The following is a 25,461-nucleotide window of genomic DNA, read 5'->3' on the forward strand; positions in this document are numbered from 1 at the left end:
TAGTGAAGTGAAAGCACGTTATAAAAATAAAACTACTGAACAAAAATAATAATAATAATAATAATAATAATAATAATAATAGTGATGTTGATGATGATGATGATGATCCATATATATACGTGTTTATATATATATATATATATATATATATATATATGTATGTATGTATGTATGTATGTATGTATGTATGTATTTGTGTATCTAGGCATATATATATATATATATATATATATATATATATATATATATATATATATATATATACAATTAAACCTTGGGAGAGGCATTATGCCGGTAATAAACACACGCACTGGTTCAGTCCTTTATTAACTTATAAATTAATAAAGGACTGAACCAGTGCGTGTGTTTATTACCGGCATAATGCCTCTCCCAAGGTTTAATTGTATTTCTTTCAACACACGTATCCACATCAAGAATCTTGCACGCGAAATACACATACGAAATATATATATACACACACACACACACACACACACACACACACACACAAGTACATGTATATATATTATATATTTGCACAGGTTTGGATGTGTGATAAGTTTTCCTCCTACCACATGGTTCATGGTTCACTGTCACAATGTGATATCTTAGCTAAGTTTCTTAGCCTTGGGCCTGCCAAAGCCTTGTGAGTAGATGGAGAGCTGTGCTGTATATAGATAGATAGATAGATAGATAGATAGATAGATAGATAGATAGATACATACATACATACATACATACATACATACATACATACATACATATGTGTGTATGCGTGTGCGTGTCTGTTTGTGTTTGTTCCCCACCACCGCTTGACACCTGTAGTTGTTTTGTTTACGTCCCGTAACTTGATAGTTAAGCGAAAACGACCTATAGAATAAGTGCCAGTTTATATTAAAAAAAAAAGGCACCGGTGTCGACTTGTTCTACGAAATCCTTCAAGGCAGTGCTGCAGCATGACCACAGCCCAGTGATTGAAATATATATATATACACACACACAATCAGAAAAAAATATGTGTGTACAGTGAGATACAAATGTATATAGAGAGAGAAAGGCAACATAGAAAGTGAGATTACACAGAGGGGAATAGACAGATGTACAATGTCAGTGATATAAAGAAGGAGAAAGAAAACAAAGAGTAAAATTATGTGGTAGGTGGAGAAAAGGCGTGAGGGCGTCATACTGTGTCCGTGTGTGTGTGTATGTGACAGCGACAGAGATAAAGAGAGAGAGAGGCAGAAAGAAAGAGAGAGAGAGAGAGAGAGAGAGAGAGAGAGAGAGAGAGAGAGAGAGAGAGAAAGAAAGAGACAGAGTGAAAGAGAGGCCGGCAGAGCGTGCGTGAGTACTTGTTTGTGTGCGCGTATTTGTACAAGTGTGTTTTTGTGTTTGTTGAGAAAGACATGAATGTGGACATACGAGAATGTATTCTGTCTGTTTTCGTGCAGGCAAAGCAACAGAACAGATGAACATCCTGCATGTAAATCGAGGATGAATACGACTAACGCCGCCAACAAATCACTTTCAAAACAACATTACAGTGGCAATCTATCAAACAATGAAGTTTTCTCGAGGATAAATTTTTCGCATGATCAATGTAATAGCACTGGTCTCTTGACTGATCACATTACAGGTAAGTTTGTTGATTATTTTCGACTTGAAGATATAACACATTATCAACTATTTCATTAATGTTTATTATTTCATATATTTCTGAACGTTATCTATATTGTTTCTATTTCATTTTTTACACTTCGCTCTGTATATTGTTATCAATGCAACTACAGAACGTGTGTGAGTATATATATACATATATATATATATATATATATATATATATATATATATATATATATATATATATATATATATATATATATATATATATATATATGGGAGAATATACAAATAATAACAACAGACGAGGACAGGTGGTGTAAATAACAAAAGTATATATTAATATATATATATATATATATATATATATATATATGTGTGTGTATATATACGTAGGCGTGGCTGTGTAGTGAGAAGCTTGCTTCTCAACCACGTGGCTGTGGGTTCAGTCTCACTGCGTGGCACCATGGGCAACTGTTTCCTACTATAGACACGGGTCCACGTGGATTTGCTAGATGGATTCTGAATGAAGCCCGTCGTATATGTGTGTGTCTGTGTGTGTGTGTGTGTGTGTGTGTGTGTCTTTGCGTCTGTGTTTGTCCCCCCACCGTTGCTTGACAACCGGTGCTGGTATGCTTATGGCCTCGTAACTTAGTGGTTCAGCCAAAGAAATTGAAAGAACAAGTACTAGGCTTTAAATCGTAAGGTTGATTTGTTCGACTGAAACCCTTCAAGGAGGTACTCCAGCATGGCCGCAGTCAAATGACTGTAACATGTAAAGGACAAGCACACACACACAGACACACACACACACATACACACACACACACACACACACACGCATACACACACACAGGCGTATATGTGCATGACTGTGTCTGCGTGTGTAATAGGTATAAATGTGTTTGCGCGTGTACGTGTGTTTACATACACATATAACATACATACATGCGGCCATATATACACATACATAAGTTTATATATATATATATATAGAGAGAGAGAGAGAGAGAGAGAGAGAGAGAGAGGGGGGAGAGGAGGGAGAGCGTGAGAGAGGGAAAGGAGGGTGCGAGAGAATTAGACAAACAATTAGAGCGAGAGAAAGAGAGCATATATACATATACACTCGCACACACATGTAGTTTGTTTTTATGTGAAGTTATGCATAAAAAAATAATTTAGCATTAAGCTGAAAGATTAATTGATACTTTTTAGTAGAGTGCGTAGCTTTTCATTTAACAAGAAATACACACACACACACACACACACACACACACACACATACATATGTATGTATGTGTATAACTTTTGTTAACAAGGTAATGCCTCACAACCACACAATTGTTTTAATATCTTGTATATCTTAAAAGGCTAAAACGATTATCTTTTGAAAAAAAATGCAAAGATATATATAGAATCATTTGTTTAATAAAAAATATCATCTCTGCACTTAAAACGTTTTGAGGATTTTTTAAGAGTTATGGTCAACTTTGTTCCATGGGTATGTAGCGAATATATCACGCACACGCGCGCGTAAACAAATATCTATATATATTTGTAATTGTATGTGAATGTGTGTATGCATAGACATATACACAGGATTGCAGTAAACAAACATGAATAAAAAAAAGCAGCCAGTTCATATATTTATATTTATATATTTAGCTTAGATGTATGTGTGTGTGTATGTGTATTGTGTGTGTGTGTGTGTGTGTGTGTGTGTGTGTGTGTGTGTGTGTGTGTGTGTGTGTGTGTGTGTGTGTGTGTAAGTCTGAACTATCACTAACTTTATCGTGTCGTTTTAAATCATGATTCAGCAGCTGTTTACAAAGGTTACAAAATTTAGAGAGATTAAGCATATGGTTCAAAACAAGATATAAAAATAAAGAAAATATTTAAAAGGGAATCATTATTCGTTGCCTCATTTTTAGCAAGCATATCTTCTCTATATATACTGTAAACTTCGTAAACAACTTAAATTGCACGCCTGACGGGAAACTTATTTGTCGCAACAGTGTATCTCAGATATACATGTTTATATATATATATATATATATATATATATATATATATATATATATATATATATATATATATAAACAATATATGAGTATATGCATATATATGTACATGTATGTATATACGTTCATCTACATGTACATATAGATACATAACTGGGTACATGACGTGGCAAAAGAACAAGGACAAAATGGTAAAGAAGGTGCAACAAACAAGCAGGCCACATAGAAACATCTCCTTCATCAGCTGCCACCATTAAAACTCCGGCGTTTCGAAGAATTAAGGCAGTACGCATCGTTAAAATGGTTCTTCCCACGAACACAAATTAAATTGTTTTTGTGGAGGGTAGTGGCGGACGGAAAACAAGACAGGAAAACGAAACGGTGAAATAAACAAACAAAAAGGCTGTACAGCCAGACGTGAAGTGCGTATGTCTTGAACGCTGTGAAGCACGTACAGGAGGGGCAAAGAAGTACGTGCGAGCTTGGTGATTCCAAGAACGAAAAGAAATAGCAGCCGGACACACGTGACCAAGGCTGTGTGAAGAGAAAGAGTAGCAGAGGGAAAAGGAGGGGAGGAAGTAGAATAAAAGTGAGCAACGAGAGGTAGAGAGAGAGAGAGAGATAGTAGTAGTAACGGTGAGAGGCGAAGGACGAGAGATAGAGAGAGAGAGAGAAGTAGTGACATATATATATATATATATATATATATATATATATATATATAAATATATATATATATATATATATATATATATATATATATATATATATATATATATATATATATATATATATATATAAGGATGAAAAATTGAATATTAATTTGATTAATATCAATTTAAAACTAGTGGCCTAGCACATTGACAAATCTGAAGATTCAGAAAAATTATATTACATGTATATATATAAATATATGTATATATATATATATATATATATATATATATATGTATATATATATATAATAAGGATGAAAAATTGAATATTAATTTGATTAATATCAATTTCAAACCAGTGGCCTAGCATATTGAAAAATCTGAAGATTCAGAAAAATTACATATTACATGTATATATATATATATATATATATATATATATATATATATATATATATATATATATATATATATATATATATATATATATATATATATGTATGTATGTATGTATGTATGTATGTATGTAAGTATGTATGTATGTATGCGTGCGCGCATGCATGTGCGTATTGGGGTGGGGGTAGAGCATTGGACAAACAAAACGTATCGTGGTATTTGTTTAGCATTTGTTTCTTCTGGGTTCAAATCGCGCTGTGTACAACATTTCTATTTATTCTCGTAATGTTGACTAAATAATGTACTAAAGGGTTGCACCATCGACCGTTATACATCACCTAATTTCTCAATTAGTCCCTGTATGAGAAATCACTACATATTTATACATGTTTACCTGAGTGTGTGTGAGCGCGTATGTGTGGCTTTTTCTGCGTATCATGTACACATACGTCTAAAGTCGCCTGTAAATATATATATATTTATATATCCATGCAGAGTACAAATATTGGCATAACTACAGAGTTCTACCCCCCAGACTTTGCAAGGGCATAACTTTCAGAAAAATGAATATTTTTTAATGAAATTTTCTATGCATATTGTATTTATTATATAGATTCCGAATATACAAAACTTTTCGGTGAAAGTGTTTTGGAATGGGGGTGGGGGACAATTTTCGGAAATTGCAACAGCGTCCATTTAAATTCTTCTTAACTTCCATGAAAATTAATATTTTTTCGTGAAATTTTCTACAAATATACCTTGATGTATGTACATTTCGAGCATGTAGGAATTTTGAAGGAAACAACTGCAGGTTATTTTTGAGAAGCGTTCCCCACTCGGTGGTGTTTCGGAGCAAGTCGTCCATAATTGTTTCATTTTCTCTCTATTATGTGCGTATGTGCATCCGTAGATTTCTATTGAAGTAATAAGCAGAAAAGAGAAGCCGTCATAAGAAAACTTACGTTAAAAATAACATGCACATGATTTTTTTTTCTCAATAGAAGTAAATTCCAACGTAAACGTTTCTGGTAGAGAAGTAGAAGAGAACAGAAGCAGCGTATTACTTCATTACAAATCTACGGATGCACATACGCACATAATAGAGAAAAATGAAACACTTATGGACGACTTGCTCCGAAACACCACCGAGTGGGGAACACTTCCCAAAAATAACCTGCAGTTGTTTTCTTAAAAATTCCTACATGCTCAAAATGTACATACATCAAAGTATATTTGTAGAAAATTTCACGAAAAAATATACATTTTCCTGGAAGTTAAGAGGAATTTAAGTGGACTCTGTTGAAATTTCCGAAAATTGTCCCCCACCCCCATTCCAAAACACTTTCACCGAAAAGTTTTGTATATTCGGAATCCATATAATAAATACAATATGCATAGAAAATTTCATTAAAAAATATTCATTTTTCTGAAAGTTATGCCCTTGCAAAGTCTGGGGGGTAGAACTCTGTAGTTATGCCAATATTTGTACGTATGTGTATATATAGGCACAGGAGTGGCTGTGTGGTAAGTAGCTTGCTTACCAACCACATGGTTCCAGATTCAGTCCCACTGTATGGCACCTTGGGGAAGTGTCTTCTACTATAGCCTCGGGTCGAGCAAAGCCTTGTGAGTGGATTTGGTAGACGGAAACTGAAAGAATCCCGTCGTATATATGTATATATATATATGTGTGTGTGTGTGTGTGTGTGTGTCCCCACCCACCATTGCTTGACAACCGATGCTGTTGTGTTTACGTCCCCGTAACTTAGCGGTTCGGCAAAAAGAGACAGATAGAATAAGTACTAGGCTTGCAAAGAATAAGTCCTGGGGTCGATTTTGTCGACTAAAGGCGGTGCTCCAGCATGGCCGCAGTCAAATGACTGAAACAAGTAAAAGAGTAAAAGTGTATAAGGTGCAGAAATGACAACGGTGGATCTTGAAGCACATAAAGCTATTGGGCCGAAGGCGACCTTCAACATATTCTATCCAAAAGATTTCCAACCCAATATTTATATGCTATTACTTATATCTTTATGTACTTCGAGAGCCACTGTTCAAAGAAAAACAAGACTTATTTCACAATTTCTCGAAAGTTTATAAATTTAGACGGTGTTAATAATGTGTGGGTGTGTGTACATATGTGTAATGTATGTGGTTCAATATAAAAAGAAAATTTTTTTAATTTAAAATATAAAACGCTGTAAATCCTATCATTTAGCTGATTCTTATTGTTTTAAGACTGGAGAAATGGCAAACAAATACAGAATATTTGTTTGTCGATTTCCAGGAATGCAGTTTCCATCCGTCTAGCAAATGATATATCAAATTACTTTACAATGAGAGTGAGATGAGTTTAAAATGAAAGTCGCCACTTATGAAGGTGGTGTACTTGATGAGTAATATGAACGTTACATAATCTCGTTATTCCTAACTCCATAATAGATTTTTAAAACATTGTTTTTGTGCAATATCGTCGGCATATAACGTAACACACAACCATGCATATATCTGTGTTATTTGCATGTGTATGTATGTGTGTGTGCTCGCACGCGTGCGTGTGTGTGTGTGTGTGTGTGTGTGTGTGTGTGTGTGTGTGTGTGTGTGTGTGCATGAGCGTGTGTAAACAAATAATATTTTGTATAGGCATTTTCAATCGTTAGACGACAGACATGCTGGGCCTTGAGGAACATTAGTCTATCTAATCGACTCCACTTCTTATCCTTTTGTTTTAAGACTGGCAGAATCGTCAGCACGCCGGGCTAAATACTCAGCGGTTATTTCGTCTACCTGGTAGTTGCCTATCCACTAGGTTATGGGGACGTAAACACACCGACACCGGCGATCAAGTGGTAGTGGGAGACAAACATAGACATGTACACAAACACACACACACACACACATATATATATATATATATACATATATATATTTATTTATATGTATGTATACAATGTGTTTCTTTCAGCTTCCGTCCACCAAATCCTCCTACAAGGATCTGATCGGCCCGAGACAATAGTAGAAGACACTTGCCCAAATTGTCACACAGAAAGACTGAACCCGGATCCATGTGGTTGGGAAATTCACTTCTTATCACACAGCTACGTCGGCGCTTGTGTGTGTGTGTGTGTGTGTGTATGTGTGTGTGTGTGTGTGTGTGTGTGTGTGTGTGTGAACGTGCGTATATATATATATATATATATGATGGACTTTTACCATTAGTATTCTACTTGACTTAGGTTTGGTCTTATTCCGAGTAGAATCTATGTGGGTAGCAGGTTACAACCTGTAAGCTTAGATATTCACAAACTTTCAATAATCTTTCAACTACTCAAAAACCCTTCTAATAATCTTTCCTGTACCTAAAAGGCAAACGTTTTGTAGAAGCTCCACAGGATATTCCATTCCAATCACTTTCAACCACTTATTTATATCATTACTCACAGTCCCTAATGCAACAATTATTACGAAGCACGATCTTTACAGTTTTCATATTCGCAATTCTCACAATTTCAAATTTTAAGGGACTGTATTTTTTTTTAATTTTTCGCCTTCTTCCTTCACAATTCTGGAATCAAACGCACATGATGGATCAATTAGTAAGCAACTTCGCTTTTCCTTTTCTATTATTGCTATATCTGGTTTATTATATTCCATCTTTTTATCTGTTTGAATTGGAAGATCACATAAAATCTTGCATTTCTCCGACTTAAGCATTCTTTCAACGCAATGATTACACCAAGTACTGCCAGCTTCGAAGTTCCATTTCTGACAAAGCTTCCAATGCAAAACTTTCACAACGTGGCCATCCTCCATTTCGTATTTTCTCCCTGAACCATGCTTTTAACCTGATATTCCACATATTTACATCTTGCTGATACATTCTCCCTATACACATATTTTCACTAGTCATTTTTTTTTCTAACACTTGACCTTGAACTGTTATAATAAGGCTCTCTATTTTTTTTTCAATTGCATTTTTTTTTCAGCGAAGCCCAGACTTTTGCCCCAAATGCATCCTCAGTGATTATTATTATTATTATTATTATTATTATTATTATCATCATCATCATCATCATCATCATAGTCGTCGTCGTCGTCATCATCATTATCATCATCACCATCATCACCACCATCATCGTCAACATCGTCAACACCATCATCGTCAACATCATCATCGTCATCACTGTTAGCGCTGACAACCGTTAGCACGCCAGGCAAAATACTTAGCGGTATTTCGTCCCGCTTTACATTTTGATACTGAGTTTAAATTCTACTTAGGTTGACTTTGACTTTCATCCTTTCAGAGTCGATAAAATAAGTACCAGCTGAATACTGCGGTCGATCTAATTGACTTAACCCTTTCCCCGAGGTTACTGGCTTCGTGCCAAAATTTAAAACCATCATCATCATCATCATCATCATCATAATCATGATCATTGTCATTGTCGTCGTCGTCGTTGTCATCATTGTTAGCACTAGCAAAATCGTTCGCACGCTGGACGAAATGCTTAGCGGTAATTTGTTCTGGGTTCAAATTCTGCCGAAGTCGACTTTGCCTTTCATCTTTTCAGAGTCGATAAAACAAGTACCAGTAGTTCACTGGGGTTCAAGCAATCGACTATCCTCCTCCCCCAAAATTTCAGACCTTGTGCCTATAGCAAAAGTCATCATCATCATCATTATTCCCGTTGTTAGCGCTGGCAGAATCGTTAGCAGGGCGAGAAAATTCCTTAGCGGAATTTTGACCGTCTTTATGTTCTGAGTTCAAATTCTTGTCTTTCATTCTTCCAATAAAATAAGTACCAGTTGAGCACTGGTGTCGATGCAATTGACTTAACCCCTCCCACGAAACTACTGGTCTCATATTGAAATTTGAAACCTACCAGTGAAACACGGGGATGGATGTAATTGACTAACCTCCCCGCTCAAAATTTCAGGCCTTGTACCTACATCAGAAAGGATTAGTACTATTGTTGTTGTTGTTGTTGTTGTTATTATTATTATTATTATTATTATTATTATTATTATTATTATTATTATTATTATTATTATTATTATTATTCATTAGCATCTTCTTTCAATTCTGTTTCCATTTCTTGCCGCGTGTCTTCCTGATACTTAGGGCAGAGAAACGTACTATATACATCGGCAGGCCATTAAAATAAACCCATCAGATTATTATTATTATTATTGTTCAGTAGTTTTATTTTTATAACGTGCTTTCACTTCACTACCGAGCGCAGCTCTGTGCGCCTTGGGTATGTGCTGTGGTTTGCTGTGGTGCTCTTATGTTTACTGTATTGAAAGTGTTTTGCGTAGAATGTGTGCAGTACCCAGTAGTGCAATTTTCTGTATGTTATATATATTTGTAAGTCCTGGTGTTTTTGTTATGTATTTGTCTAAATATTTTTTATTATACCTACTATGATAGGAATTGTTTCTGTTTTTAGATTCCACATTCGAGTTATCTCTATTTCCAGGTCTTTGTATTTTGAAAGTTTTTCCATTTCTTTTAGAGAAACGTTGTCATCTGCTGGTATCGATACATCAATTAGAAAGCATTCTTTTTCTTCATGATCTTTGACAACTATATCTGGTCTATTGGCCTTAATTTCTCTATCTGTGTGTATTGGCATCTCCCAGAGTATGGTTGCTTTCTCGTTTTCTGTGACCTTTTCTGGCGTGTGTTTATACCATCTTTTTTCTGTTGTTATTCCATAGTGTTGGCATAGCTTCCAGTGTATATAGGTCCCAGCTCTGTCGTGTCTGAGAATATATTCCTTCTTAGCCAGGACTGGGCAGCCAGAGATAATATGATTTATTGTTTCTTGTCCATCTCCACATATTCTACAGTTACTTGTTATATTTCTTTTCATTATGTGTTTTTGGTAATTTCTGGTGGGGAGGCTCTGGTCTTGTGCAGCAATTACAAATCCTTCAGTCTCTGCTTTGTGTCCTGAGCTTCTCAGCCATTGCTGGGATTTTTCTCTGTCTATTTCTTTCGCATTTAGTTTAGCCCAGTATTTACCATGTAGAGGCTTTTCTTGCCATCGTTTTATCATGGTCCGTTGCTGTTCTAGTTTTAGTTTGGATTTCATTTGTTTTATAGCTTTTGTTGTTTTTTCTTCTTCTTCTTCTTCTTCTTCTTCTTCTTCTTCTTCTTCTTCTTCTTCTTCTTCTTCTTCTTCTTCTTCTTCTTCTTCGTATTTGTTAGGTAGATTGATTTCTTGTTTGCATTTGTCAGCTTCCTTTAATACTGAAAACAGTTTTTTGTTTTACTCGTGTTTTGTGGCTATTTGTATGAGTTTCCCTTGCTTCTGGAGTAGGTATTTTTGCAGTCCTATGGTGGTTATTTTTGCCACCTTCTGTGCGTTGTATATATAGCCTTTCTATGTCAGATTTTGGGTGGTGCATCCTATATCCTGTCATTATTTTTCTTGTTTTCCTGTCTATTTTACATAGTTCGAGTGTTATCATTGAGTAAGAGAGTTGTGCATGTCATCAAAGTGACACTGAGATACAAATATACGAAACTCAATATACTCATCATGATTACATGTCTGATAAGGGTACACCAGGTACATGCATCACAACCATATGTGCGTGACATGGTGATCTCATATTAATATAAACAGCACATGACTTTGCAGGTGGGGTCCACTCAGAATTTTCGTCAGGTCAAGTATCCAATCTTTCTCAAAAGATCCCTAAATAAGGATTGTTTAAGGATGTTGAATGAAATACCTATGCTTCCAGGGGTGAATTATTCAAACCCCAAAGAATTCCTCTCAACACATGGCTATGACGCTCCCCCACTACTTCTCCTCGTGATCAGAGATGCACATATCATGCGTCACTAAGGGAATGCTCAACTATTTACGGTCAAGCAACTGACAAGCAAATCTGTGATATTGAGGAGAATATTTCCTGTAGTCCATCTTTTACAACGAGGCAAAACATGTATATAACACTTCCAATCAGTTAAGATCAGAAGCCATGAGAGTCACTGCTCGGTATTGCATCAGGGCATTATTATTATTGAGTGAGAGAGCAGTGCATGCCATCAAAGTGACATTGGGGTAAAATATACGAAGCCCAATATACCCGCCATGACTACCCGTCTGATAAAGGTACACCAGACACATGCATCACAACCATATGTGCACGACCTATTGATCTCATATCAAGATAAACAACGCATGATCTTGCAAGTGGGGCCCAGTTAGAATTTTCTTCAGGTCGAGTAGCCCATCCCGCTCAAAAGGCCCTTGAATTAGGGTTGTTTAGGGATGATGAACAAAACTCCCCACTACTTCTCCTTGTGATCAGAGATGCATACATTGTCAACCACTAAAGGACATGCTCAACTGGTTAAGGTCAAACAACTGACAAGCAAATCTATGATCTTCAGCAGAATATTTACTGTAGCCCATCTTTTTATACCAAGACAAAACAATGTACATGATAACACTTCCAATAGTTAAGATAAGAAACCATTAGAGCCACTGCCTGGTACTGCATCAGGACATTATTATTATTATTATTATTATTATTATTATTATTATTATTATTATTATTATTATTATTACTATTATTATTATTATCATTATCATTATCATTATCATTATTATTATTATTATTATTATTATTATTATTATCATCATCATTATTATCATTACTATAACACTTCCAATAGTTAAGATAAGAAGCCATTAGAGCCACTGCCTTGTACTGCATCAGGATATCATTATTATTATTATTATTATTATTATTATTATTATTATTATTATTATTATTATTATTATTATTATTATTACTATTATTATTATTAAGGCGGCGAGCGAGCAGAATCATTAGCACGCTGGACGAAATGCTTAGCGGTATTTCGCCTGTCGTTACGTTCTGAGTTCAAATTCCGCCGAGGTCGACTTTGCCTTTCATCCTTTCGGGGTCGATAAATTAAGTACCAGTTACGCACTGGAGTCGATGTAATCGACTTAATCCGTTCGTCTGTTCTTGTTTGTTCCCTCTATATTTAGCCTCTTGTGGGCAATAAAGAAATAGGTATTTCGCCTGTCGTTACGTTCTGAATTCTGATTCTGCCGGGGTCGACTTTTAAGCACTGGGGTTGATGTAATCGAATTACCCCTCCCCCGAAATTATTGGCCTTGTGCCAAAATTTGAAACCATTGTTGTTGTTATTGCTGTTGTTGTTATGACAGTTTCTATGTTCGCGCAGAGTCTTTTGCTTACACTTGTATTTATCTATAAATAAACACTTAGCCCAGATATCTACGTTAGCTATCCACACACAGCAGTAGAATATATTGGCATGTGTGAGAATCGGTAATGCATGACAATATTAGGCCTGTGTATCATACTTGTGTGCGTGTGTGTGTGTGTGTGTGTCTGTGTGTGTGTGTGTGTGTGTGTGTAAAGGTGTGTTCGTATTTTTATGGGTGAGAGCATGGAAGTGTAATATCCATTCAGAAGATAAATGCGCACGCGTATTTAATTGTTATGTACACTGGCTTAAAGTACACATGTACTGCTTATAAAAAAGCAATTACCATTGTCACATACAAGCACACATACACTTACTTATACACCCCATCCTGACACTCTATTTGCCACCGATTCAACACATCCTCACCATCCAATTACCTTTCTGTCTGATCTATACTCATTTATGTTTACACATATGTATGAATGAAATCTGTATTTGATTACGTGTGTACGTTATAGTGGATGTCTTTTACGCCAATGAATGGAATATGAACAAGCCTGTTTATGATATAAAGGGACAAATGACCAAAGAATTTATTTATTTTTCTGATTTTTATCTATTTTTATATCTATTTCTTTCTCCCCACGACCACACACACACACACACACACACGCACACACAGATAAACAGATAGATAGATAAATAGATAGATATACATACCTACATGCATATATACATACATACATACATATATATATATATATATATATATATATATATATATATATATATATATATATACATGCATGTATATACACATGTGTGTGTATATATTTATATGTTGTTGTTGTTGTTGGCACTCCGTCGCTTACGACGTCGAGGGTTCCAGTTGATCCGATCAACGGAACAGCCTGCTTGTGAAATTATCGTGCAAGTGGCTGAGCACTCCACAGACACGTGTACCCTTAACGTAGTTCTCGGGGAGATTCAGCGTGACACAGTGTGACAAGGCTGACCCCTTGAATTACAGGCACAACATAAACAGGAAGTAAGAGTGAGAGAAAGTTGTGGTGGAAGAGTACAGCAGGGTTCACCACCATCCCCTGCCGGAGCCTCGTGGAGCTTTAGGTGTTTTCGCTCAATAAACACTCACAATGCCCTGTCTGGGAATCGAAACAGCGATCCTATGACCGCGAGTCTGTTGCTCTAACCACTAGGCCATTGCCCCTCCACTATGTATATATATATATATACATATACACAGATACACATACATATATGCATATATATGTGTGAGTGGGGGCGGCATTCCCTCGGTTACGACAACGAATGTTCCATTTGATTCGATGAACAGAACGGCCTGCTCCTGAAATAAATGTGAAAGTGGCTGAGCACTCCACATATGACAAGGTTGGCCTTTTGAACTACAGCAACTACTCATCTTTACCCAACTGAGTGGACTCTAGCAACGTGAAATAAAGTGTCTGGCTCAAAAATACAATGCACCGCCGCGTATCGAGCTCTCAACCTTACCATCGTAAAACGAATATCCTACCCACTAAGCTACACGCCTTCACATCATTAACTGAAAGCGAATCGATCGGTCTAACTGATTTCAGGTCCTGTTAGACTTTCACCAGAAAGTACATGGAACCCAAGACTTGACTGGTACCTTATTTTATTGACCTCGAAAAGATGATAGGTAAAGTTGACTTCGGCGGTATTTGAAATCGGAACCTAAAGACGGTGTACATACCGCAAAATATTTTGTCCGGTGAGGGCGTGGCTATGATAAGAAGCTTGCTTCCCAATCACATAGCTCCGGGTTTAGTCCTACTGCCTGGGGCAGACTAAAGCCTTGTGAGTGGATTTGGTAGACGGAAACTGAAAGAAGTCTGTCTTATATGTATGTGTATGTATGTGTGTGTTTGTGTGTGTGTGCATATATAAGTGTATGTGTGTGTATGCATATATATGTATGCGTGCGTGTGTCTTTGTATGTTTGTCTCTAACCCTCACACCGCTTGACAATAGGTGTTGGTGAGTTTACGTGCCCGTAAACTAGCGGTTCGGCAAAAGAGGCCGATAGAATAAGTACCAGGCTTTAAAGAAATAAAAGTACTGGGATTGATTTGTTCGTGTCCGACTATAAAATATTGTTGAAGGCAGTGCCCCAGCATGGCTGGAGTCTAATGACGGAAAGAAGTAAACGATAAATGATAAAAGGTAAAGGTATAAACAGGAACTAAGAAAATAACTGCAACGATGAATATAGGTATAAATGAAGCAGAATCTGTAACTGGAAACGTACGGGTAAATATTCCAAATGTAAATATTTATAAATGTAACTATATATATATAGTTATCGCCAAGCCAACATGGCAGTCCCAAAATTAGGACGAAAGCTGCCGTGAATTAGCTCCAAGAAGCCATCGCCTCTAACTAGCTATGTGACACACGAAACCTGTATCCTTTATATAGAGGCGATGGCTTCTTGGAGCTAATTCACGGCAGCTTTCGTCCTAATTTTGGGACTGCCATGTTGGCTTGGCGATAACTATTAATTTCCAGTACCGCTGCCGTAGTCTCCTTTAGAGAGACTTAGAAATATTAATAACTCTCTCTCTCTCTCTCTCTCTCTATATATATATATATATATATATATATATATATATATATATATATATATATATATATACATATATATATATATATATATATATGAAGAGAGAAAAGGATAAAGAGACCAATGGCAGAGTTAGAAATATATTTTATGGATAGAGTCTTACAACGAAAGGAGCAAAACTAGCCGGTATACAGCACTTACTCGGTATTACCTGTATCTTTGGGTTTGGTTGAATCCAGTACCCTTCATAACCTTATATATATATATATATATATATATATATATATATATATATATATATATATATATATATATATATATATATATATGTGTATGTATGTATATATATATATATATATATCTATATATATAAAAATGAGAAAGTGTGTCTGTCTGTCTGTCTGTGTGAATCCCTAAAACTCGAGAACTACGCAACCAATTTCATTCAAATTTTACACATGCCTTACTTAGGGTTCCAGTTGTGTTTTAGTAAAAAGAAATTATTAACTTCTTGCAGAGTTCGAGCACACGGCAACATAATATCTCCTCCACTATTTAAGTATTACGTGTCAAAAGTGAAACAAAAACACTCATGTCAAATACTTTCACTTTAAAAATGAAACTATTCCACTAACTGAAACAATCACATTTCGATACTGTAGTGACAGATACTTTCACAGAGAGAGAAAGAGAGAAAGAGAGAGACAGAAAGAGAGAGAGAGAGAGAGAGAGAGATGTATATGTATACATATACATGTATATGTACACCATTTCGATACTGTAATGACAGATACTTTCAGAGAGAGAGAAAGAGAAAGAGAGAGAGAGAGAGAGAGAGAGAGAGAGAGAGAGAGAGAGATGTATACATATAGATGTACACATATATGTATGCATATGTGTAGATGTATATATATATATAGATGTACATGTAATATGTACACATATATACATATATACATGCATACAGATATCTATACATATATACACCCATCACACACACATACACATGCACACAAACACACACATTAGTCATTTGTTTTCTTATCCAAAACTACGTCAAAAGTACTGAATGGATCTTTATGAAATTTGGAAATTATATTCTTTGCATAACGGCCATAACTCCCATGAAAATTCATATATTTTTGATGTTGATGAAATTTTAACCCGAACATAACAGATGAGCATTATTTAGAAAATGATGTCACACGTTATCGAGGCTACCATTCTTTCTGGATGTGCAAAAGGGGACGACGTCTTTATTCCAAGAATTCCTCTTACTCCATCAGGAGCAGACATTCCTTTTACATTCAGAAGACTACAATTCCCCCTTCGTGTGACTTTTGCCATGTCCATAAACAAATATCAGGGTCAAACACTGTCTGTAGCTGGTCTTCTCTTGGAAGAGCCCTGCTTCTCACATGGACAACTGTATGTTGGCTGCTCAAGAGTGGGCAGCAACAAAAAACCTATTTGTATATGCTCCACAAGGGAAAACAAGGAACATAGTTTACAATGAGGTGTTATAATCACAACAGCAAGAAAGTATGTACATGATCACCTTCTTTTACGAAACTTCATTGACTTTCATATATTTATATTGATATACATATATATACGTGTGTTTGGGTGAGTGTGTGTATATACATCTCTATATATAAAGATGATGCGTAGTCTAGACGGTGTTTTTAGATTTCATTATTCTCTTTAACCCGGGCAACGCCGGGTATTTCTGCTAGTATATATATACATATAAATCTGAATGGAAACGAATGTGTAACTGTATTTCCTTATAAATATATTTCTAAAAGTAATTGTAATTGTATTTCATATTGGAATTACAATTAAAATTTATATCTACATTTACGATTATTTTTATATTAACTGTTACTCTTACGTTTGGAAGTGTCTTTTCATTTGCATAGATTCTGTTCCGGTTAAATTTACATCCTCAATTATAAATTTTATTACATTTGTCATTGTACTTTCATTTCTAATTATTGCGGCTTTTTTTCAACAAATTTTTATTCAACAGAAACAATAACAACATATAACAAAAACATCTTTAAATGATTATTCCGGAGCATATTCACCATCTACTTCAATTACTGCTTCCCATTTGCTTGACAGACGGCCATACTGTCACTCTAAGATGTTTTTGTTAAATATTATTATTGTTTTTGTTGAATAGAATTTGTTGAAAGAAAAACGCAAGAATTATGCACCAACCCAATATTAACCTTAGCATTTACAATTGTATTTACAAGTACATTCATAATTACAAGTCAATTTACAAATATAGTTACTGCATGTACTCTTACATTTTACAGTTACAGCTGCAGATTGTCTTTTACTTTGTTTTGTTTTTGTTTTGTTTTTTGTTTGTTTTTTACATTCGCAATCACATGTATATCCACTTTTAAACTTATACTTGCAGGAGCATTTAGATTATAGGTTATACAGCGTGTTTCAAATGTCTATGTTACATTCTAAGAACTCTTATATCATGAACTACAAATGGTAGTATTATTGAACTGGTACCATTTAAAAGCTAAAAGTGTCATGTTTTCTTCTGTAAATTTAATTTTAATTTACTTAATTAGATTTAATTTAATTTTGTTTCTTGTCTCTTTTCAGATCCAGTGATGTCATTCACAAAACAAGAGAAGTCATTTTGCGTCCTAGAATACGCTAAAACTGAATCATGGACACGTGTTCAACGCAAATTTCATACAACGTTTACCAAGCACCCCTCCTCCTTAAATTTTGCAAACCAATTCAAAAGGGAACGTCTGTCAGGTGCCTGCTTGGTAAATGCTGTATGAAATTTGCGTTGAACACGTATCCATGATTCAGTTTTTAGGACGCAAAATGACTTCTCTTGTTTTGTGAATTGCATTACTAGATGTGAAAAGAGACAAAAAAAAATTAAATCTAACTAATTAAAATCAAATTAACAGAATAGGCGTAGGAGTGGCTGTGTGGTAAGTAGCTTGCTTACCAACCACATGATACCGGGTTCAGTCCCACTGCATGGCACCTTGAGCAAGTGTCTTCTACTATAGCCTCAGGCCGACCAAAGCCTTGTGAGTGGATTTGGTAGACGGAAACTGAAAGAAGCCCGTCGTATATATGAGTATATATATATATATATGTGTGTGTGTGTGTGTATGTGTATGTGTCTGTGTTTGTCACCCCAACATCGTTTGACAACTGGTGTGTTTAAGTCCCCGTAACTTAGCGGTTCGGCAAAACAAACTGATAGAATAAGTACTAGGCTTACAAAGAATAAGTCCTGGGGTCGATTTGCTCAGAGACATCAGAGACAAGAATTTAATCAAAATGTGACTAACAGCGGTCCATGACTGGAGTTTAACCAATAACTATGCAATAGCCCCATATGTCCGAAATTTCGAAGCAAACAAAAGTAAAACAGAAAACACAGAGAAAAAGCAAGGAATATCCCAGAGGTATATAAATGCTCATCAATAACTAATAATTTTAGACAGTAGTAAAGCAATTCAGTTGGGTTCCCGTCACTTATTGAAAGCTTTCACACCTCCAGAAATAAACGATAAGTGAATATAAGAACGTGTGTGTTTTCGTAAGTCGATATAAGAGTTCTGTCATGAAGTGATTGATTCAGTTTAGCACATTTTCAAATAAAGCACTGTTTTGTGGGGCAGTATGAACAGTAAATGTAAATGTAACAGTAATTGCACCTGTAAAAAAACACACACACACATGCACATACACCCACACATACATGCATACATACATACATACATACATGTCATTATTCACTTTTTTTCAAGATATCCTGCCAATAGAGAAGGAGCCGGTTTCTATGTATGCATGCATGTATGTATGTATGTATTAGGTATGTATATATGTATGTATGTATCCCTGTATCCATGTATATGAGCAGATTTGTATGTTTTTATGTTTGTATTCTCATGCATATAGTTGCATGTCTAGACATGCTTATATATACTTAAATGATAAACTGGAAAGTTTTACAGATTTTTACAGTTCCAGTGATGGCTTGGATTTGTACGTATGTATGTCATTATTCAATTTATTACAAGATTTCTAGCCAATAGAGAAAGAACCGGTTTCTAACCTAGATCCAAGGCTCCTTCATCGGAATTTCAGCATCAACAACAGGGTATTTCTCTCTCTCACTCCCTCTCTCTCTCCCCTCTCTCTCTCCCCTCTCTCTCTCCCCTCTCTCTCTCCCCTCTCTCTCTCCCCTCTCTCTCTCCAACCTTTTGTCATTCTTTTAACCTGCCTGTGCACTTATATTGATTCCTCTCCCAAAAGTCATCACGTGACTTTTCCTTTTTTTTTTCAAGCAAGCCATTCTTTTAAATTAACAGCTCTACTAATCAGTCCAGTTTTTTCTTCATCTCTTAGTTTGTCTACATCTAGTATCTTGTTTCTTTGTTTCTCTCAACAGCGAAAGTACATTATCTTCCTCCCCTTCTCTCCCTCTCTCTCTCTATCTCTCTCTTTCTCTTCCTATATATATATATATATATATATATATATATATATACACACACACACACACACATATATATATATATATATATATATATATATATATATATATATATATATATATATATATATATATATACACATATATATATATTCTTTCTTTTCCTATATATATATATATATATTACATACAAAAATAAGAGGGATGACCAGCAAAAGTGGACTCCTATATGCTAGAAATAGATGCTGAATCATCTAACCACGAAAAAAATATATGTTCTCAGTAAAAATTCAGCGACACAACAGACTGTAAAAGGGCAAGACAAATGAAAAAATACTAAATAAAAACGATTAACCTACGTACCATGGTTTCACCTGTTAAAATTTACATAAGTAAATATCTGCAGGTTCGTCAGCATAGTCTGTCGATTTGCGATGGAAATTACATCGCAAAACAGTACAGGCAAGTGTCTGTACTTCCCCAACACCAACAAAAACAAGAACATACAATGCCGTACACACTTCAGCAACTCGGCGGTGTAGTAGGTAATGCAGTAGAAATGTACCTGAAACTATCAAATGTCGAATAATAATTCTTTCCACCATAGGCACAAGGCTTGAAATTTGAGGGCGGGGACTTGTCGATTACATTGATCCGAGTACTTGACTCGTACTTATTTTATCGATCCCGAAAGGATGAAAGACAAAGTCGACGGAATCGGCGGAATTTGAACTCAGAACGTAGCGAACGTACAGCTAAGCATTTCGTCCAGCGTGCTAATGATTCTGCCAGCTTGCAGCCTTCAAATGTCGAATAATAGACCCCAATCATAGTAGTTTCAAATTTTAGTAGAAGGCCAACAATTTCTAGGGAGTGGGTAAGTCAATTTATTTTATCGACCCCGAAAGGATGAAAGACAAAAGTCGACCTCGGCGGAATTTGAATGCAGAACGTAAAGAGCCGGAAGAAATGCCTCTAAGCCTTATGTCCGACTGTGCAATCAATTCAACCGATTCACCAGCAACAACAATAATAATCCATTCTACTATAGGCACAAGGACTTAAACTTTTGGCAAGGGGATAAGTTGATTATATCGGTCTCAATGTTCAACCCGACAATATCAAACTCGTATTCCTTCAACGCTTTCAATTTCTAATTAACTCAATAATCGCTATAATCCGCAATTTTTTAACCCTCCCTACCTTGTACTTTTAAATGCGCACACTACATATGCCACACCTGTATCTACATCAATAACACTGCAATAATCCTCGCTCTTAAGTCTCAGTGTTGTATCATCCAAAACTTTTGCTGCACGGCGCCAACATTATATACTACGAACTCTGCAAGACTTGTGTTCTCTACCTTAATGAGATGGTCAGTTGCATAGAAATCATCTTCACCCCTTCTCTGACAAGCTGTAACTTCTATTTCAACTAACCTTGTCACTCGATGTCTAGCATGTCTTTCGTACACAATATCACACTTCAAGAAACAGACATAGCAAAGAAAGAATACATATATATAATATAAGATATGCATGTGTGTGCGGGGAGTGCGTGTGTGTATGTATGTATGTATGTATGTATGTATGTATGTATGTGTGTGTGTATGTATAACATTATATACAGAATTTGGATCTTTTCTACTATAGATATACATGAAGATTTTCTTTCATTGCTTCTTAACTCCATCCCACTTCTTAAAGAAGCATTGGACGTTATGTCCAATGCATTTATAAAAGTAAGAGTGGAGTGGAATTGGTAACTGGGGCAAAATGAGTAATTTCTGATTTCCTTTTTATTTTCTCCCTGCCTACTTCAAACCATTACAGTTTAAGTATTGTATCATCATTCTGTACTGTTGTATCATCTTCGGAACATAGTCAAGTGACTAGTAATTTTTTTCTGGAAAATTTCTCTCGACTTTGACCCGAATGTAATTGAGGTCACTAATAAAATATCTAAATAATTTTGGGTGTTTAACAATCAATATTCTTTTCTCTCATGGATTTCAAGTCAATTTTTCCCACACTAATGTCTAATTTGATCATTTTCAATTTTCAAAAAAAAAAAAAATGTCTAAACTGGGGCAAAATGAGTAATGACTAATTTCAATAATTTCTTCACTTTAACTGAATACACATATTTAAATATATCAGGAAGAGAACCACTCTAGAATATTGTGAAGAATCTATAGATAATACTGAGTTTTTATAGATTTAGTGGAGTTTCGTTAATTTCATATCATGCGCCATTTTTCCATGATCCTCTTTTATTTGACCAAGACATATTTAACTTTTGTGGCATTTCTGATCTTTCTAATGTTTATCGATTTATATTGATGCATATGAGTCCTTTATCATATGTAATTTCGGAGAATTGAAGAAGCAAATTTACTTTATCTTGTCTTAAATATTTTGTATCATCTTAATTTGAGAACGGAGATAATTTTCTGAAATATGTCACAGTGTATTAATGCATTCAAAGGTCATTTGTTTAGCTGATATAGTTTTTGTAAGGTAGTCAACATTTGTGAAAAAGTATTTTTTCTCTCAGAGTAAAAAATGCAGTAGATATTACTTATTGTGCCCCACCCCACCCCACCCCTTACGTTTCTTTTAAATGTCATATTCTGTTATGTCTGCTAGCTAGTGAGAGCTGATAGTACAGCTTCAACAATCCACGATTATAAGTGACCTGCTCATCTATATGATGCGTGTTTGTGCTCTTAACTATCCATATGCATACTTGTGTGTATACTAATGAGTTTGAATATTGCTGTTGATAAACTACTTATTGTGATCACTGACCTAGCTTACAAAACAGCCTGTTTCCTTCTTATATTGACCTTTACTCTCCGTTTTAATCTGCCCTCACACTTATCACTCATTTCTTCTCCACCTAACCCTCTCGTAAATTCTCATCTCTCTCTCTCTCTCCCTCTCCCTCTCTCTCTCTCTCCCTCTCCCTCTCTCTCTCTCTCTCTCTCTCTCAGTCTGTGTCTATCTCTCGCCACTTTCTCCCTCCAACTTGGCTTACGGGCATCCACGCTTCCTAAATTTCTGCCATTTGCTGTGGTTTCCTAGTTTCCAATTCGTATGTGCGATATTGTGTTAGTACATCCATTTATACCTTTGTAATAACCCATATTCTGAGAAAGCAATATACCTTCAATAACATGCACTCACACATACCCAAGCCACAGAAATGAGCATGTATATGTATAATAGAATAAACTTATTAATTCAGTTAGATAGCCATCTATGGTTTATCCTATATTACGTTAAATTGCCAGAAACGAACACTGATGTTGGGTCAGCAATTTATTTATCCAACTAGCTGAAATGCCATTCATAAATTGTTAACAAGAATTAATAATTTAGTATAGGGTATTTATGCAAATCGGATAATCCAGGAGCGAGATATTCATGCAAATTGATTTCTCTGAATGAAGAAAACATTTTACGATAGTTGCTATAAATAAAGTATAGCCATAGAATAGAAGTTGGTTGCTAATGAAATCCCAATAAAGCTGATCCACTTGATACTCCTTTCTTCTGTCCGCGGAAAACAAACATGTCTACAGCCGATTAGTACAGTCAAGTAAGAGTAATTCACATGCATTATTGGCTAATATCTATAGTTTATTTTGTTCTACATTATAATTCATGTATGGGGTTACTCTGGGTTTCTCGCTAATAAGGGGTTTAGCTTTACGGCCTGAGACCTCTTTAAAATATGGAGAGGAAAAAGTCACGTTTTTAAGGATAAAATCCTAGGTGGTTATCTCCCTTTGCCATTGTCCGTCGATCTTCAGCTGCGCTACCATCTTGCGGTCAGCAAAGCACCACGAAAGTAAACGATTGTCTCAAAGAGGTTTCAGGCCAGCAATGTTCGGGGTCTGAAGATACGCCGTAGGGCTAAATCCCACATATGAGCGAGAAACCCAGGTTAACCCCATAAGCCGTCCTACCCCACTATAGTATTAATTGCTCTACATCTTAGAATGCGCTTTTCCTCCGGATTTATGTATTTCTACAAACGAGATATCTATCTATATATATATTAGACAAAAAGAGATAACAAAGCCAAGGCTGTGAAGAGTTTTCAAGACATTTATAGGGAAAGAGATATAAATATAGCTTTACAGCTGTTTCTAGGATATTATGGATATCCCTTTATCAGAGACGACGTGAGATGGTTAAAATATGGAAGGGGGGAAAGTCTCGTTTTAAGGGTAAAACCTTAGGTGACTATCTCCCTTTACCATTGTCCATCAATCTTCAGCCGCGCTACCATTTTGCAATCAGTAGAGCACCACGAAGGTAAACGATTGTCTCAAAGAGGTCTCAGGCCAGCAGTGTTCGGGGTCTGAAGATAAGCCGTAAGGCTAAACCTCTTATGAGCGAGAAACCTAGGGTAACCCCATAGACCGGCCTACTCCACTATAATATATATATATATATATATATATATATATATATATATATATATATATATATATATATATATATATATATATATATATATATATATACAAGGGTTGGACAAAATAATGGAAACACCTAGCATCATAGCATCATAATTTTGGAATATCTATAAAACCGTCAAAAGCCTCTTAATCTGTATGTTTTCTAATTTATTATTAGTATTGCTTAATATACAATTAAACTTCGGGAGAGGGCTAGCCACATTTAAGTTGTAAATATACTTCACCATGTCGTGCAGCTACTGTTTATACCTCGCTCAGAGATTTATTATTGCATATATATATATATATATATATATATATATATATATATATATATATATATATATATATATGTATATATATATATATATCGACTCTCCACGAGGATGAAAGGCAAAGTCCACCTCGGCGGAATTTGAGTGCAGAATGTAAAAATGGGCGAAATGCCACTAAGCATTTTGCCCTGCCTGCTAACGATTCTGCTAGCTCGCCGCCCACCGTATTGTTAATAATAATTATTATTATTATTATTATCCTTTCTAGTAAAGACACAAGGCCTGAAATTTTGGGGGTAGGGGATTAGCCTTAATAATAATAATAATAATAATAATAATAATAATAATGTGGAACCGCGTTCGTTAGTGGTTAGTGATACGCTCATAATCGCAAGACTGTGGTTTCCTACTCCTGTAGCGGGCGATGCGTTGTGTTCTTGAGTAAAACATTTCGTTTCACTTTGCTCCAGTTCACTCTGCTGCAAAAATAAGTAATCCTGTGACGGACTGGCGTCCTATCCAAGGTAGCAGAACGATATTTACGCCACAGAGTCCGGGAAACTGCCCTTGTGAGCATATTTCTCGGTAAGGGCCTTAGGTCCCTTTTTAATAATAATTGAATAAAGCGTTTTCACATTCGTTACACTGAGTTCAACGCTGCTGCATTC

At 35.5% G+C, this 25,461-nt stretch overlaps 1 protein-coding gene across 5 annotated transcripts in view; it reads left to right on the top strand.

Moving 5' to 3' along the window:
• Nucleotides 1-638: 638 nt before the first annotated feature.
• LOC106870560 (calcitonin receptor) overlaps nt 639-25,461 on the top strand; it is a 283,198-nt gene continuing 258,375 nt past the window's right edge. For 2 of the 5 annotated variants that reach the window (XM_052967341.2, XM_052967351.2), the window contains exon 1: nt 815-1,633. In XM_052967341.2, coding sequence (XP_052823301.1) covers nt 1,408-1,633 — 226 coding nt within the window. In that variant the 5' untranslated portion in view covers nt 815-1,407. Of the gene's footprint in view, nt 1,634-25,461 lie in introns of all 5 variants that reach the window. The other 3 variants (XM_052967345.2, XM_089352101.1, XM_089352120.1) reach the window with 3 other exon arrangements.

The sequence above is a fragment of the Octopus bimaculoides genome, chromosome 1, assembly GCF_046866305.1.
Source record: "Octopus bimaculoides isolate indiv1 chromosome 1, ASM4686630v1, whole genome shotgun sequence".
Classification (NCBI taxonomy): Eukaryota; Metazoa; Mollusca; class Cephalopoda; order Octopoda; family Octopodidae; genus Octopus; species Octopus bimaculoides.